The sequence below is a fragment of the Zerene cesonia genome, chromosome 9 (assembly GCF_012273895.1).
Source record: "Zerene cesonia ecotype Mississippi chromosome 9, Zerene_cesonia_1.1, whole genome shotgun sequence".
Lineage (NCBI taxonomy): Eukaryota > Metazoa > Arthropoda > Insecta > Lepidoptera > Pieridae > Zerene > Zerene cesonia.
Window position 1 is genome coordinate 527,911 of NC_052110.1, and position 17,464 is coordinate 545,374.

General features: G+C 34.9%; 1 protein-coding gene across 1 annotated transcript in view; it reads right to left on the bottom strand.

Annotated features, from left to right (window-relative positions):
* The window catches only part of LOC119829130 (protein unc-79 homolog), a 40,627-nt gene extending 23,397 nt beyond the window's left edge, over window positions 1–17,230 (bottom strand). Inside the window, exons 1-23 of the mRNA XM_038351530.1 lie at window positions 17,005–17,230; window positions 14,896–15,015; window positions 14,043–14,204; window positions 13,338–13,508; window positions 12,589–12,681; window positions 11,786–11,971; window positions 10,400–10,559; window positions 9,905–9,977; window positions 9,545–9,627; window positions 7,995–8,126; window positions 7,568–7,693; window positions 7,168–7,289; window positions 6,704–6,893; window positions 6,166–6,265; window positions 5,762–5,914; window positions 5,412–5,514; window positions 4,910–5,037; window positions 4,272–4,377; window positions 3,841–3,950; window positions 3,595–3,735; window positions 2,354–2,434; window positions 693–830; window positions 195–341 (exon numbers count right to left, since the gene is read on the bottom strand). Of these exons, the coding sequence (XP_038207458.1) occupies window positions 195–341; window positions 693–830; window positions 2,354–2,434; window positions 3,595–3,735; window positions 3,841–3,950; window positions 4,272–4,377; window positions 4,910–5,037; window positions 5,412–5,514; window positions 5,762–5,914; window positions 6,166–6,265; window positions 6,704–6,893; window positions 7,168–7,289; window positions 7,568–7,693; window positions 7,995–8,126; window positions 9,545–9,627; window positions 9,905–9,977; window positions 10,400–10,559; window positions 11,786–11,971; window positions 12,589–12,681; window positions 13,338–13,508; window positions 14,043–14,204; window positions 14,896–15,015; window positions 17,005–17,059 (2,880 nt within the window). The 5' untranslated portion in view covers window positions 17,060–17,230. The remainder of the gene's footprint in view (window positions 1–194; window positions 342–692; window positions 831–2,353; window positions 2,435–3,594; window positions 3,736–3,840; window positions 3,951–4,271; window positions 4,378–4,909; window positions 5,038–5,411; window positions 5,515–5,761; window positions 5,915–6,165; window positions 6,266–6,703; window positions 6,894–7,167; window positions 7,290–7,567; window positions 7,694–7,994; window positions 8,127–9,544; window positions 9,628–9,904; window positions 9,978–10,399; window positions 10,560–11,785; window positions 11,972–12,588; window positions 12,682–13,337; window positions 13,509–14,042; window positions 14,205–14,895; window positions 15,016–17,004) is intronic.
* Window positions 17,231–17,464: the final 234 nt, after the last annotated feature.

The following is a 17,464-nucleotide window of genomic DNA, read 5'->3' on the forward strand; positions in this document are numbered from 1 at the left end:
ATACTTTGTGCATGCTTAGATCTTTTAAATTACACAACGGATTCTGTTGGAGTTTTTTAATAGATAGGGTGATTCAATAAAGGAAGACCGAAGCTCCGTTGGTTAGATGGCGTCGAACAGGACCTGAAAACGATTTTTTGGTGTCTGTGAGTTTCAAATTTTTATATTTAATACAAAATTGATCATGTACACACCTGTAACAACTGATGTATATATTGAAGCTCTTGCGGTAGCTCCTCGATGCAGAAGTGAAAGCGTCCAGCCGAAGTAGGCCAGAAGTTCGTGATATCATCCTCCACAGACTCTGCTTCATGTTCCCCCAACAAGTTAGGTGTGGATATCTAAAGGAAGTTAAATATAACGATCATTTTCATATTATGGCTAATACTTCTAATATAATTAAAAATTTTGTAATTTAAGGCCTTAATATATCTAGCTTAAAGGACCAATATTTATAAATGTTTCCTAGTTAAACAACATCTTATCTTAGTACCTTAATATTTAAATTAAACTATTATCGTAGTAACAGAATCATATTTCTTCTATGCAACAGATATCTACACGTAAAAAGCTCTATCGAATAAGTGCCTTGTGCAACCTTTTCCTTCGCTTATCTCCAAGCGCTGATCACAACCCTGGTTTCTACCTCACTAAATATGGGGATAATGAATAAAAATATAAAAATTACTCACATTGGCTGTAGCCGTAGCCACATCAGTGTCGGTGAGGGTCACAGAGTGCGCGACGGCGGTTGGCGGCTGCTCTGCCGGTGGTAGTGACACCGCCATGTCTAACTGCTCTGTGATCGTCTCCACTGTGGCTGTCATTATCTGATAATACGGGCTCATTGTACTGAGACTGGCCAATAGGACAGTATGTAGTTAACAGGGTTAAAGGCAAAGATGAATTTGATTCATACGTTAAAAGAACTTTGTACTGGCTACCGGGTGTTATAAAATAAAATGCAAATTTGCCTTTGGGCCTAGTATGTCATAAACGGATATTTAGAACGCTGCCCAAAAGGGTTAGCAATAGGTTTTACAGAGAACATAGACATCACAAACATTTTGTTAAAAAACATTTTAATATAAAGTTATACAACGTAAAGATCAGACCTTTGACCTTCTACGCTGTATACCTTGACAGTTAGTGCATATTTTACAATCGCATTTACTTTAGGAAAGGATAAGATATATTTTCTGATTTGTAGATAAATAGTACATACTCTCGCTAGGCTCCTAGATGAATGAGTATCATATTAAATGGACTTTGTGGGTTCAATAGATTTATTAAAACTTCGAATTAAAATTTTATTGTCTTATATACTTTAGCTATTTTACTACTTTTACACTACGGTTTAATATAAATAAAGGTACATACAAGCAAAAAATATATATATATTATATTTTTTATACATTGATGCAAAGACAAAAATGCAATGTTACACAGTGGGCAGTCTATCACGTTTTCATCGTAATAAAAGTTGCATAACAGAGGTTACGAAAATAAATTTAGAGATTAAAATTTTTTGTCAATTCAGCAGGTACGGTATGTTAATTTTTCTGTATGAGATTGCAAAATTCTCAAAACATGAGTAATGTTGTGTAGAGTTAGTTGGTCTTATTTTTGTTATTCGTTGTTTGATTATAGAAGAATTAATTGATAAATAAATTAAAAAACTATAAGCAAACACTGACTATTTTAAAGGCATCTGTATTTTTGCATGTCAATGTATTTAATCTTTATTATGAGATGGTTATTGCTTTTATAAAAAGATTTTTGAATAAAAATATTGCAGCTACAATAACTATTACTATATACATTTAGGGTACACTTCTGGTCAATGTATCTAATATATATAAGTGTTGGTTTTATTAAGATAAATTTTGTTTTTGGATAAGATAATCCTGATTGCTTTTGTGCCTTGAGTTTGTTCTGAAATAACTAATTCGAAAGTGGCAACATAGTGAAAGAAATTACTGCACAATTTTAGTAATTAAAGGGTGCAGTAATTTCTTCTGCCTCTTGGATAATAAATTGACTCATCGGTCTTCTAAGCCCACAGCTAATTTTATTCCAAACAGGGTTGTTAGTACATATTTCCAAACACAATTTCAATACATTAGTTTTAATCTGTTTTGAGACAATAATTAATTGTTTTCTTTCCCAGAACAAAAGAGAACTAATGAGTAAGAGTTACCCCAAGCACATGGGGCATATATTTGGCATTCCATCAGCCAAAGTCCCCAATAAATTACTATTTTTTTATATAAAACCAACCCTTAGCAGCAGCAGAGCAAGCACAACAACAGAAGCTAGCACAAGGAGAGGAGGAATATAAAGGTCAACGTACTTGCGTGTCGCCTGACGACTTAGTGAGCGACCCGTCCGAGCCGACGTCGCTCATTAAGGACAGTTGCATGAAATGAACAAACTATACATCTATTACATACAGCCCTACTCCGCTATGAAACTATTTAACCCCGCCACTTAATATGTTTTGGCTAAGATTTATCTATTTTTCTAGAGGACTCTTGTGTGATCTTGCATAATAGTGGAAATTTTTCAAAGATTTATTAAAGTTGTATTTTTTATCATATGAAGCTTGATAAGTAACTTAAAGGCATTTATTTCCATAAAACTTTTTTACATACACAAAGAAACAAGAGGGGAGAATTGGCCGTATTAATTCAAATATACCCCATTATTTTGTGGCATAGTGTTAAATTATTTCATAACCGGACAATTTTCCAATATTTACTCGAAAAACATTTGGAGAATTAGTGCACAAAGGGCTACATGAACAAATTTATACAGAATCGAAAAAAAGGGTACGCTAATCATAACTATAACATTCAAATTTATCGTAAGTTTACGAATATGACGTAAGACACACTTTTATAGCTTATTTAATTTAATATTTATCGCAGTTAAAAGCAACATAATCTACAACATACATCAATTATTTACATATGTTCAATTTTTATAATTTATATCATGCTTATATTTTTGCATAGTCCCACACATACTATAATGATATGATTCATAACATGCATATAAAATATGGGAAAATCTTTTAAATGGCAAGAAAAACATGATTGGCTTTGGCCCGGTTAAGAGACAGTAAAGTGTAGAAGGAAAAATAAATGTTTTTTTATGAACAATAGAGAAGTGCTTGACCCTGATCTCGTCTGCTGGTAGCCGTATGTCTGTTGTGGTCTAAGATTGATTGCACTTCCCTAGACGGTACTTCTACCCTTCTGACTGACTTGCCTAAACTTCCCCTCTGTATCATATCCATGTCAAATTGACCATTTTTGCTGAAAACATCTACACACCTATCCTCCACTTTGAACAAACAAAACCACCAGCAGTTTCGCGTATCTTGTTTTAAGATTATTAAACCACCCCACTCTTTTCGAACGGTTTGAGTGATATTGACCCCAAAAAACAAACAACACAACAGTCATAATCTTTTTTGAGTATTAATACAAATACAACAGTTCCACGCATTAAAGACATTTAGATACAAGACGTGTGATTCATGTACAAGAGTATGTCCAACAGTTCTCAATCTCCCCCGAGCATACATACATGCGGCATGTGGGACAGCACGCCACCCAGCGAGGAGCGCTCGGCGGCGGGCTGCGCGGGCGGCGCCGCGGGGGCGAAGCGCCGGGACTCCTCCTCCGTAGAGCGCTTGTCGGACCATGACTCCTCTGTTACTGGTTGCACCTGGGTTGCCATCGTCTTTATCTTTACTAACCTCACTGATAGCGTATTTTTTTTCTATTCTTAATAAAATTCTCATTTATAACAAGAGCAGTAGGATATAATTACCTCAAGGTTCTTAGTATCGGGTAACAGAGCTCTCACAAGCCGCACGGCCAGCTGGTGGCACAGCGCCGCGGCGGAGCAGTACGAGCACGATACGCCCCACATGCACACCGCTAAGGATAGATCATCATCATCATCATCATCATTATCAGCCCATATATGGTCCCACAGCTGGGACATTGAACTCCTTTGAGGGTTCAGGCCAGGGAAGATACTAACCTCAAACTATAGCTTCAACATTTTTACTAGTCTAAACTCAAATCAACAGTACACATGACACTTATTTGAAAAAAAGAAAGAAAAGAATATTTATATTTCAAAATTCCAAATATCACAATAATAAAAAAAAACATAAAAATAACTTTTTTCTACATCTTAAAACTATCATTGTGCAAATTATTCATAAAAAGCACCAGAACACCAAGTATACATACAATGTTCAATGGTGTTGACTTGATTCGCTTTGAGCATCAGTCGAAGCAACTTGGTCGCCTCGCTGCTCACATTCTGAATATTGATCCGATGCTGCTGCAGTTCCATCTGAAACATTATAGTCAACAAAATATTTCAAGGGGTCGTTAGTCTCCTTATTCGATTTGGGGCATATTGCGTTTTACGCTGATCAATTTCTTCTCTCTCTAAAATAATCAATTTCTAACACACTGACTCGTAAATTATAATATCTTAATTTCCTGTAATTTAAGGTACAGAAGACCATGCATCATCTATATACTCAGCAATCTATACAAAATCCTATCTGTGTATGTGTGTGTTCTTTATAGGAATCTCTTTATAAAAAAATGTCATTTTAAAGGCAACATTGATATAGAGGAATTTAAATTCTAATCGAAAAGAGTTGGATTAGATCCATTTCAAGATTTCCCCACTTAAAAAAAAAAAAAAAAAAAGATCCATTTCAAAGCGTTTTGTGAACTGAATTCAACTTATTTTACTTAGCTATCCGCAAACCCTGTTTTGATTAGTTGTATCTATATAAAGCACACCATCCGTTAATTCATTTTAAGAGATAATATGACCAATGAGATTTCCTATTATCAGAAAAATTACAGACCTGTTTCAACAAAATGTCCAACATGAGAATACAACAGGTCAAATTCTGAGGCTTCATTTGATCATCGCTTTCCTTGTCATTGCCGTTGGGTGAATCGGACGATTCCGTTTCTTTTGGCTTTGTGCATTCTGTAAACGTAACACCAAATGTAAGACAAACATTTATGTCGTGTATATATTATACCTAGTTTTATAAAATTATGTTGTGTATTTGAGGAATTTGAGAACGCTATCTTTTCCGGTTTTTCATAAAAAAGCCTACTTATGTATAGCTAGATCCATGGTTAAATCGCATAGCACAAAGCAGAAATTTGCGTTCCTAAGTTAACTAAAATCGATCCCCTTATTTTGCCAGCAGTCCTTGAAAATGGTTATAGTATTCTGATGGTTTGATAAACTAGGAATGTTCCTACTTATTGGGAGTGAAGATATATTAGTTTTATCAACCAACTTACTAATCTAAATATAAATTCTCCAGTATCTTTCAAATATTACCAACTTACCAGGTTGCGGTTTAAATATCTTCTCTGGCAAATTAATGACACAATGGCTGAACAACTCAAACAGGGTGGACAGCGGTATCTTAACTTCCAAGAAGGATATTGTCTGAAAAGACATATCATTTGATAAATTCTAAAAAAGCTGACCGATGTCCCTGGAAGAGGGTAACACTCTAAATTGTAAAATGGAACCAAATGAAATATGAAATAATTTCCTATCAAACGAAAACAGAATCTCGTCACTGGATTGAAAATCCACGGAGTGCATTGTGAATAAAATAGAATTTTTAAGATTATTCTGGAAGTAAACATTTACGAGGCAAATAAAAATGGGAAATTTATTAATATACTACCTGAAACCACTCTAACACTGGCAACACAGTATCAGGTCGAGGCTTATCGGTAACCTTGAGTGTTGCAAAGTTATATAGATTGATCTCGTCGCCGACAACACTGCCATCTGGTTCCAGAATCTTTGCTACTGGCACTTTCAGCTCCATCAGTTCCTGTTAATAATTTGTTAACATAAAATGACAATTTTTATTAAGTAAGCGAAGGATATTAGAAGCGTAACAGTTGAGGCAGAAATTGAGACGTAGCAGAGTTATAAAGTTTGCCATAAGAAGCATACTAGAATTATATTAGTAGTCTTGTTAGGGTAGGGAAAGAAGGGAAAAGGGGAATATAAGGTAAGTTCTTAGATATTATTTTGCAGCTGTGTATGTAAAAGCTATTTAAAATTCCAAAAATAATATACCTTTTCCGGTACATCAGTGCAAATAGCTTCCATCCAAGCAGGCATTATGTAGTCCCAAATAGATTGTGTTATGATACCATATGGTATAAGGCAATATAATCTGAAAAAGGATTTTTATTACTAAAAACTGTTAGCTACTTTATCACAATAGCTCAATTTCTTTGAACGTCGACTAACACATATTAAACTATTCGTGCCACCCGCGTGTTTCGCTAAACAGATTGATTAAGTTTAAAAAGTAATATCCATGTGTCCCAATTCCAGTTTAAGCATATCTCAATACATCTTTCACATCTGTGTCCCAGTGGCCCCGTGCCCCGCGCCCCGCGCCCGTGCCTCATGCCCCACCTGTTGAGCCCGTCGCGCAGGTGGTGCGCGCGCGACGCCAGCGTGTCCCAGTGGCCGCGTGCCCCAGTGCCCCGCGCCCGTGCCCCATACCCCACCTGTTGAGCCCGTCGCGCAGGTGGTGCGCGCGCGACGCCAGCGTGTCCCAGTGGCCGCGTGCCCCAGTGCCCCGCGCCCGTGCCCCATACCCCACCTGTTGAGCCCGTCGCGCAGGTGGTGCGCGCGCGACGCCAGCGTGTCCCAGTGGCCGGCGTGGCGCGTGTGGTGCGGCGGGTGCGGCAGCAGGCACGCCACGAGCGCGCGCCGCCGCGTCTCCGCGAGCCCGCGGATCCAGCCGCACACGTGCTCCCACTTCAGCTTCTCTACCGTGTTCGCTGTTTCACCTGAAAACATAATGAAAATTACATAGCAATCTATGTACATATTAAAAAACATACAAAAGTGTAAGTCACCTTTTTAACGAAAATTGACTGAGACATAATCCTCTTGAAAAATTGGTTAGAAATGTTAATATTTCGTGTCTTAACCTTTTCAATAAAATTTGACGATTTATGATGATATGACATTTTCGTATAATTTATCTGTTTTTAATTATTTATATACAATTTAAAATAAAAGTACAAAATCAAATTATAATACAACTAAACAATAACTCACCAGTATAAGAGAACGAAGTGACATGGAACCAATGAAAGAGTACCGACAGTAATCTGCCCAAAACTTCATCAGGAGTGTCGGGATTTGGAGTACATAACCCCACCATGAGCCATACACCGTATCTAAAATGTTTATTAGATAATGATAAAACAAGTAGTTTTTCCTCCTCGTCCTAATGCGAATTATTAAAACTATTGAAAACAAGTTGTTATAATGTGGAAATTACAAATTTAGTATATTCATAAGATCATCAAACTATAGGTTAAATAACACTGATACGCAAACAATGTGGCTCCTTCCATACCAATAACTTTTAGTCTTCATCAAGCCAAAATTATGCCCAAAACCGAGAAATTAGTTTCGGGTTTATTTACAAGTGATATTTAAACAAAATGCAAACCTTCCGAGCAGTTGTCGATCCTCCACAGAAATAGGGTCGGGCAATTTAACGCTGAGCGGTGATTTAATCTGCTCCGCTGAACTGTCTGGATCTTCTAAATTAATCGGCTTTGCTTCTTTGAGGAGACTGTCGACAATATAATTGACAAAAATGTAAAAAATAAGAAAACATAACTAGAGCTTTCTGATGTCATGGAGAGATTAAATGATAAGAGCTAAAAGCGAGTACTAAACTGAAGCCTCAACCTAGTTCCAATGATCATCGTGATCCACACACACCTGATAATAAATAAGATGACATCTACACAGTTACACTCGTATGATAGATGCAGATGAGTTTGATTTAGGTCTCGACGGGGTAGATCTGCAGCTTGCCATGGCCTTACCTGAAGTATCTACAGAGTTATACTTGTATGAAATAAGCGAACCTGATGATAGCCTCGACGAGGTTGGTCTGCATGTCGCTGTCCATCTGCCAGGCGGGCGGCAGCCGCGTGTGCAGCACGTGGTCGCCGCCGCGCCGGCTGTTGTGCCGGTTGCCGTGACACTGACCGCAATATCTGACAAGACAAGTATTTAAATAAACTAACGTTAAATATAGAGAAATCCAAATACATAACATTTTCAATTCGAAAGTCCGGGACTACCGAAAGTAGTAATATAAATAAAATCATTGCACATGTTGCACATTGTACGGGATCAACACTGCAATGCGCATGTAGTGCACTTGAGAGGGTTAACAATATAAAATATCTTGGGATTGTCATTGACTCAAATTTAAATTTTCAACAACACATTGAAGTGCTTAGCTGCAAAATCAGAAGGCTAATATATATTTTTAAGACATTAAGAAAGATTTTAGGACCTCCTAGACTTAAACAAGTATATTTTGCACTTTGTCAATCCTTGTTAACCTATTGTATCACGAGTTGGGGTGGTACTACTAAATGCACCCTTAAAAAACTTGAAATAGCACAAAGAGCGGTCTTAAAGATTTCGACTTTCAAATCTATCTTATACCCCACCTCCGAATTATACAAATTTTGTGAAGTACTAACAGTCCGACAGCTTTTCATACTTAACATTATTCTAAGGCAGCACTCTGACCTGGCTGTGAATACCACAAAAGTCAGTTCTAGATTGAACTATAAAGTGGCTCTGTTTAAACAAACTTTTCGTACTGTATTTATAAAAAGATTTTACACATTTTTAGGCCCATATCTTTACAATAAAATCAATAAAACACTCAGAATAGACAAATTAGTCAAAAGCAAATGTAAACATAAAATCACTAGATGGCTTAATTCTCTTACATATGATGAAACCGAAAACTTACTACAAATAGAAGGATAAAGTAGCTCACACACACACACACACACACACACACACACACACACACACACACACACACACACACAAGCACACACTTTTCTTTTTATATGATTTTTTTTACACTTACATAATTATTACTACTACTAACATACTTATATTTTAAAAAATTTGTCATTAAAAATATATTATAAAATGGTCTGTGGGGTTTCGGCGCTGCGTGCTGTATTACAGGCCTTGGCTTAGTGCGGCAGCAGAGGCTTTCACCTATTTTTTTGGATTAATTTTGCATTATATACTTCATCTATTTTTAAGCTACTTATATGTATGTATGTATACTTTTTGGTGAAAATAAAATTTTTTATTATTATTATTATTATTATAGTTTAAATTGTAGTGAAAGTTTGTCATCATCTTTATCTTCATCATTGTCATTAGCATATCTACTGTTGGACATATATTTTTCCTAAGGAACGCTATTAAGTAAGATATAACACAATTAGCGTTTATATACCAAATGCAGCAGCCATGACAAGACTAGTAGAGTACTAGACTTCAATTTGAATTAAAATTAGCCAAAGTTATATTACGAATACACCACAAAACAGTTACAAGAAAATTTTAAAAACTTAAATTTAAATCAAATTACCTGATAGGATGATTGCCGTTATAGCTCGCACATTCGTTTGAAAAGCAGATTGAATAAGCTGCTTTATCAGTAGACCGACAATTCTGAAAAAGTAAGAGAAGAGTATAGAGAGCCTTATTTGTTATAACCCTTTCATCATAAACTATCGGTCAGACACGTAAATTAGCACCTTTATTATCAGTACACTAAACAGACCTTTCAGCTTTACACTATTAAGTAAAGACTTAAGTAAAGTAATGGATTTGCTTTTGTAGGTAACTAATCTTTTTCCAAATTGTTACTTATATTGTGTAAATCTAGAAACATACGGCGACACTAACTACAAAAACGTTCTAACAAAACAAAAAGTAAGGTACATACCTTATTTTCACAGACCATAGACACTTGTTGCTGCGGATGGAGAATATCGAAGAAACGTTGATTAGGATGTTCCCTGATTGAAAAAACATACATTTAAGAACGACTATGTACTCAGTTAATGCATAATAAACGAGATTATCAAACATGTAGTATATTATTTCAGAAAATTTAATTTAATATAGAATTTAAATGACCCTAAGAACTGGTAGAGCACCAGAACTTGTTAACTAACTATTATCAGGAACAGGTCCTCTTAACACAGGTATTACTTTCATTACCTAGCAAGAGGGCCTGAGCCACAATCCACTGTTACAATAATGTAAAACATACTAAATAAAATAAAGATTTATTTATTACTATAAAGTGAAAATACTTTAATGATCACATAATTCGCAAAAACTGCAACCCGCAACAGCTGAATAAGCCCAACAAAATGTATGAAAAAAAAAATAAGCTGGAACAAAAAACCACCAAATTAGATACAAAAGCAGTCACCTGTGTATTTCATTAGCGCACTCAATACAAAGATAGAGCGGCGGCGGAGTGTCAGACGCGAAGGTGACGCTGATACAATGGTCGTAGCACACCTTCGCCGCTTCAGCGGAACCCGCGTTGGGGCACATGTCTCGCTGGCAGAAGAACGGCACCAGGTCATCTGTGATGGAGGTGTAAAAAAAAACATGGAAACTGTTATTTTGCCCAAAGCTTTAGTCACGCGTGTGTAGGCGCTTGGTGAATATAAGTAGTGTGGTTTTAGTAGGTAGTTGTCATCACGGTGCTGCACAACTGAGCTGGTGGTTGGCCTGATGGTAAGCGATCATGAGATGAACGACATGATCCGCTTTTAAGAGGTAAAGGATAAGGAAAGAATGACAAATCGAAAGAAGGAATGGACTGGGAAGGGTGATGAAAAGAAAGCGGGCCTCCGGCTCCGCGAGGGTGTGGTACTTCCCCAGTGCAAGCTGGCACACGCGACTCAACATATAAGTTTGAGTATCTTAATTGTAAGAGTGGTATCTTCTTGAATTATAGTGTAAAAATGTTTTAATGTCAAAGCAAAAGCATCAAGCTTCGTCTTTTTCAATAATACCCTCGATAGCAATTAATGATATTTGTGTTTCCAAATTATATGCGTATAGGTTCTTATGATCTCGTGGAACGAAGGTCTCTCGAGAGCTTGCCAGTCAGTAAACGAGCTGACCTTGCAAGTTCTCGAAAAGTAACGATACTGAATGGTACAGGTTGTGGGGTTCTGCCATCCAACATACATTCTAACATATTCAAAAAGTTCTTAAAAAGATATATCATATAATTAGTAAAAAAAAGCTAACGCAGTATACAACAAATAATAATTTAAAAATAAAATAGAAACAAATAAAACTTACTACACTTAAGGCATTCGCGACGACATCAGCTATGACCATACATCTAAAGCAAAACGAAACAGAAGACATTAACATTTGAATTTTGACCAATAGATACTATTAAATGCAAATTCGCCTACAGATAGAATAACACCAAATTTAAATAGGACCACATGCAAGACACTTCAAAATCACTTTACCCAGACTTAAATTATGAGGTAACAAACAGAAAAAATACAGTCGTATTTAGAATTAGCTCCTTTTTTAAGTCGGTTGAAAATATAATTAAGACGCATTAGAAGTTTTTCTAAAGAGATTACATAGTGCAAACTTTGAAATCCAATACATATTCTATAAATAATAAGATATGAATGCCTTTTCACATGTAAGTATATTATTCATAAAATTGAATTTCTTAAAAACATCTGTAAAATAATACGGTTATAAGCTACAAAATCTGGAGAAACTAATAAAATAACATCTAAAAATACCCCAAAAAGCACCTAACACGACTCACTTGAGAACTTGCACAGAAGCCCTTTCCTATCAAAGAGCTTAGCGTCGAAGGGTGGCCAGTAGTAGAAGAGTAGCTTGGCAGCTGACAGTCTCGCTCCGCAGGTGCCATACGCGATCACGCACAGCACATCTTTGACTACCGATTGCTTCATTGACATGAGACATTCCAGCAATTGGCAGTGGTGCGCTGGAAGAAGAATACAATTTAGCTAGCTTTTGCTGGCGGCTTCGCACGCGGTAAATTCGAAGCAGCTTAATGGATGTTTTCCATCTATTAAAATAAATCCCATCAAAATCCGTTGCGTCGTTTTAAAGATTGAAGCATACATAGGGACAGAGAAGGCGACTTTGCTTCATAATATGTAGTGATATTAACAAACCTTTTGGTATAGTTTATTCCCTATGTAGAATTTGATAAAATAGTAAGATCTCTCTTAATGTATAACATAGATCAGTCTAAAGACTAGTGATATGTATCTATTTTCTGTCGAAGAGGCTAGCGAAGTAATCACTTCGCTATTAAGTTTTAACCAGTTAACTGGGAAAGTTTTATTATTCAACTAGCTGCGCCCCGCGGGTTTCCGCGGTTCACCCGCGTAAGTCCGTATCCCGTAGGAATATTGGGATAAAAAGTTGCCTATATGTTATTCCAGTAGTCCAGCTGTTTATGTACCAAATTTCATTGCAATCGGTTCAATAGTTTTTAGTACAAACTTTCGCATTTATAATATTAGTAGGATTAGTAGGATAGTAGTAATAATCCTATTATTACTCTAAGCAATAAGTTATTTATTCATTTATTACCTGGATTATTCGAGTGTTGAAACACCATCATAATCACAGCGCCGACTGACTGTGACGCTTCGCTTTCTTCTTCCATTCCAGCATATCGGCGTGCTGAGTAAAATAAATTAGATTGCAATGTACATTTGGTTAGAGAAAGGCTACATGTGGATAGAGAAACAGTATAAAGATAGATAACAAAATTCTATAAAATATTTATTTGAAGTAGTTATATTGTATACATCATGGTCAACAACAATGGTACAAGGTGTCATTTGAAAGCAGCTTTATAACAAAATTTAACAAGCGAAGGGTTAAAATAAATTCAGGCAAATAAACATAGTATAGACAGGAGTATTAAAGTTAAGAAAGTTCAGGGAGCTTACTCCCAAATCTAATTACATTGAATACTGAATGGGAGCAGTGGAAGAGTACCACCCTTGAAAACTAAGACCACGATTATTCTGTGTTCAACATGAAATTAACCTCGACCGAAATTTTCTATCTATTTCTATAATACGATTCGATCTGGATATATACTTAGAATTGTTTGCATGGTAAGAACTAATCGAGTTGAAAAAAAATCAAGATATAATTAATTTCGGTTCTAAGGTTCCCGATTTAAGAGCATATTGGAAAAGAAACAAGATAAGTTCAAAAAAGAATGAAAAAAAGTTGGACAAATCCAATATCTTAATCCGTTTTCATAAATGTAATTAATTAAGAAAAAAAAAACCTTTCCTAATAGATAGTTTTGCAAAAATACTTACTTATCGTAAACGGCAGGATATAATAGCATAACAAATGCAATATATCCTGATGGAGGTTGGCCGGGAACACCGCAACACAGTACGCGACTAGATATGGCAAGTTGTCTATCATGTCATATTCTAAAAACGGCATCAGGCACCCTAGACATTGTAGCACTGCTTGTCCAAATGCTAGAAAATTTAAATAAATTACAAGCTAAATAATATCTTTTATTCATATATTTTTTATTAATGGAATTATTCTAATGGTGGTAATACGATACTTTCAGTATAAAAATGTGTTCAAAATATTTGCCAATACAGAAAATTTTATTTTTATTTTTCTTATTTTCTTTTTATTTCAAGTGACACAGTCTCATTTTGTTAGTAACAATTAATTCTTAAAACAATGTTAGAATATTGTGTCTTAAATAAAATAATTGTGACTACTAGGTATGCCAGCCACTACTACATACAATGCTATAATGGATCAGAGCTTATTATCAGAGCTATGAAATTAATGAATTCCTCATCCCAAGAGGGACATGCATTTTACTATTTCCAATATTGTCAATAGAGAATATTTAAGTCTGTAGTTTCTTATATGCATTGAGTCTACTACAAAACAATTGAGCCAATTTCCAAAATTATTTCATGAGCAAATTTACTCCTAATTGGCCCAAGTCTTTTTTGGCTAGAATTAGGGATAAAATAATAAATTGTTACCTTGAATTCCATACTGTAGATGCGGTGCAGAATCCACAAGTTGTGATATCGCGTTAAATAATCCTTTATAATCTAGATTAGGATAGAGGCTCATACGTTCTGCATCATTATCAGCATCTCTCATCATTTCGAGAGGAGATTTTGGAACATCCTTCAATACGCCTGAAACGCCTTAAATTGTATTAATTGTCTTCAGGTTAATCTTCTGTACTTGTTAAAATGCATACTGAGTAATTTGTTTTATAAATTAATGAGTATTCATAAATATATGTATAAACGTGAGGGTAGAAAAATTGATTTGTTCTGTTTTTAATATTTATAAGCAATTAAAATTGGTACTCATATTTTTTAAGAAAAAGAAGAGAAGATTAATCACAATTCTAAAATATTTCTTCAATAAGAAGTAAGGAACTATAAAAGTATATTAAGTGTCTAGTCATTATTATAGACAAGAGAGAAAATATGACAAGAATTTAAAATATATACTTACATGATTTAATTTATTGATTATTGTTTTGAACAAAAAAACAACACGGTCTTTCAACTTTTAAGAACAAGACAAAATTTATATGGGACCACATTTCAAGCACCAACTTTCAAATAAAAGTTTGATAAAATTCGGTTCACCCAGTAAAAAGTTACGAGGTAATAAACACGAAAATATTCAGTCAAATTGATACCTCCTTTTTTGATAACCTCCATTTTTAAAGTCAGTTAAAAATGAAATTTATTTATTTAAAATTGCACACACAGAAGATGAGAGAAATACAGAAACAACATACAATAAAAGAAAAAGTGTACAAATGGCGGAAACATAAATATTTAAATTCAATATAAATAACAAATAACATACTGAGCAGCGTTTGTGAGAAGTATTTGACGGTGTTAGCGATGTCAATACCCGAGGGCAGAGGTTGGATGTTGTGCATCAGCCGCAGCTGGCAGTCATAAAGACTTCGAATTTTTGCCGTAACTGTAACACAAAATAAGTTGTATAAAACAATAATGATACTTTCCCTACAGTTGGCAGAAATCAATGAACATACTAAAAAAATGTATAGAAAAGAATTCCCTTTCAGAATTTGTTTTACTTACGGAACTTAGATTCACTGAATTTCGTTTTAAACCTTGTCGTTTGATTCTAAGTGTTTAAAAGAAAAAGTAGTGAAACACCCGTAAGAAAAACAAATCTCTTATAGAATAAAAACAGACATTTGAAAGTTTATACAGATAGTCATTCACATTGTTGGTGCTGCATGCTATAAATTTAGAAAACTTAATGTTAAAAATAATAAATTGACCCAATCAAATGTAGAAGTTTTATATGTCTATAGAAGCAAATTAAATATGAGACTGAATTATACAGCACGCTAAGATTATATCAATTGACAGCTTGATAGAACATTTTCGTTTATTTTCCAGTAAATAAATACAGAAATTTTTAATTATAAAATTCGATAATTTAAATAGGATGCGTTATCACTGATTGAAATAGTCATTTATAATTATTTGCCTTGGATTACTTTAATTGAGCGGAATTGGAAGTGTATTTTCTATTCTATTATCCTTAATCCAGTCTCATATTTATATATAGATTTTAGATGAAAATGCAAACATTGTACAACTATTTCAGACAGATAATACTATACTAGAAACTTTGTAGGTTTGGACTTACATATTCCTAATTCTCACTTACCATGCACCTTGGGATCAATGTACAAACTTTTAATTTTTAAAAAAATATTAAAACTTTCAGCATCGCTAACATTTTTAATCTATGTCTAATTTTCAGAATAAATTTAAAATCCTTGATTTGTCATCCAAATAGTTCTAAAAAATTATACCTTACCTTATAATGTAGAAATAGTTTTTCATGAAAGTGTATTCATATTAGTGATAGTTGTTTATAAATTTTAGTGGCTTTATTCAATTTAATGTGATATATATATAATAAATATGATGATGTGTTTATATGAACAGTACAATTTTAATATGATATGGAATATGTAATAGACATGCGGAATCACATAATGATTTACCATAATTACAATTTTATGAAAATAATATGTACAATCAGCCTTGTAAAGAGCCTGTCCTGAAAGAAAGGTGAGCATATACTTTATGATATTTAGATTAAATATTGAATTAGATTATAAATGAGATTTACATAATGTTTATTGTGTCAGTTAACTTCATTCAGTTTAGTTTCATACAATTTATTGCTATTTATTTGAATACCAGTAGGAACGATATTATCCATGATATATAAAGACTTTTGAGTTTAAATGTCTTTGAAATAAATTGGATATAATATTTCCATATAATGTTAACACCAATAAAAACACATAACAACATTAAATGGACAACATAGAAGTTGGATTTCACACTAGAATAACAAACATTGGGAAAAAGACGTGCTGCTCTAGAAAGGGGGGACCAAGACATCAACATACAGATCTCAGTAGAATTGCCATCACTTATAAAAAACTCTAAAATTAATTTAAAAGCACAGGGATTCGGGACTAAGGGGGAACAAATTTTGAAAGGTAGCCAATATTAAAGTAGTCAAAGTAATCATTTAAACTGTGTTCTACAAAGAGTAGATCTATGTTGTAAGAAATGTAAAGTACTAATAGTTTACTAGACTAGATAGTTGGATGGCAATGCTAGAAGACGAGGCAGGGCATTAAGGGCCGTCTGCCGAAGCGTAGCGTGCCACGGTGTACAGTGCAACACCCAACAGTAACTATGGCTCGAGTTATCGAGCTCACCTTTCTGATTCAGCGGCTCCAAGGCAAACTGCATGTTATCGGATTGCGGCGTGGACTGCATTAGGAACACATAAAAAGCTTTTACTACGCAAAATGCCGCAGTTTCGAACTCTGAAAAACGAAACGCGTTATTGGACATGCATGCAATAGAAATCAGCGTTAAAGCAGCGTTTTGAATGCAAAATTCTTACAGGCGGCCGCCCGTGTTCCCATGTTAATGAGTTGTATCTTGAAACTGCCCTGCATTTGCTCTGAGTGACACTCGCGGACCGGATGGAAACAAGTAATCAATAATGCCGATACAGGTACAGATCGTAGTTAGTACGCTTCCCGCCTGGGCGAAAGAGATGAGACCTAGATCTAGATTCGCTTTTCTCTTCAATCTATCGATCGGAGCCTTTGTAATTGGCGCGCGCATATTATAGTCAAATGTTATGTCAACAAACACCAAAATAAATAGTGTAAAAAGACAATGTCACTGTCACTTACTGTCAGGGTGGGGAAAACATGTGACTGTCAATACGTCGAGGCATTTCGTTACATGTAAAGCATTTGGAATAGACTGATAGATATTGTAGTCCGGTCAATTTAGACCAAAAAATGAGGGTGAAGTTACATAAAGTCCCAACAAGCTGAATTTCTGTGATGTTG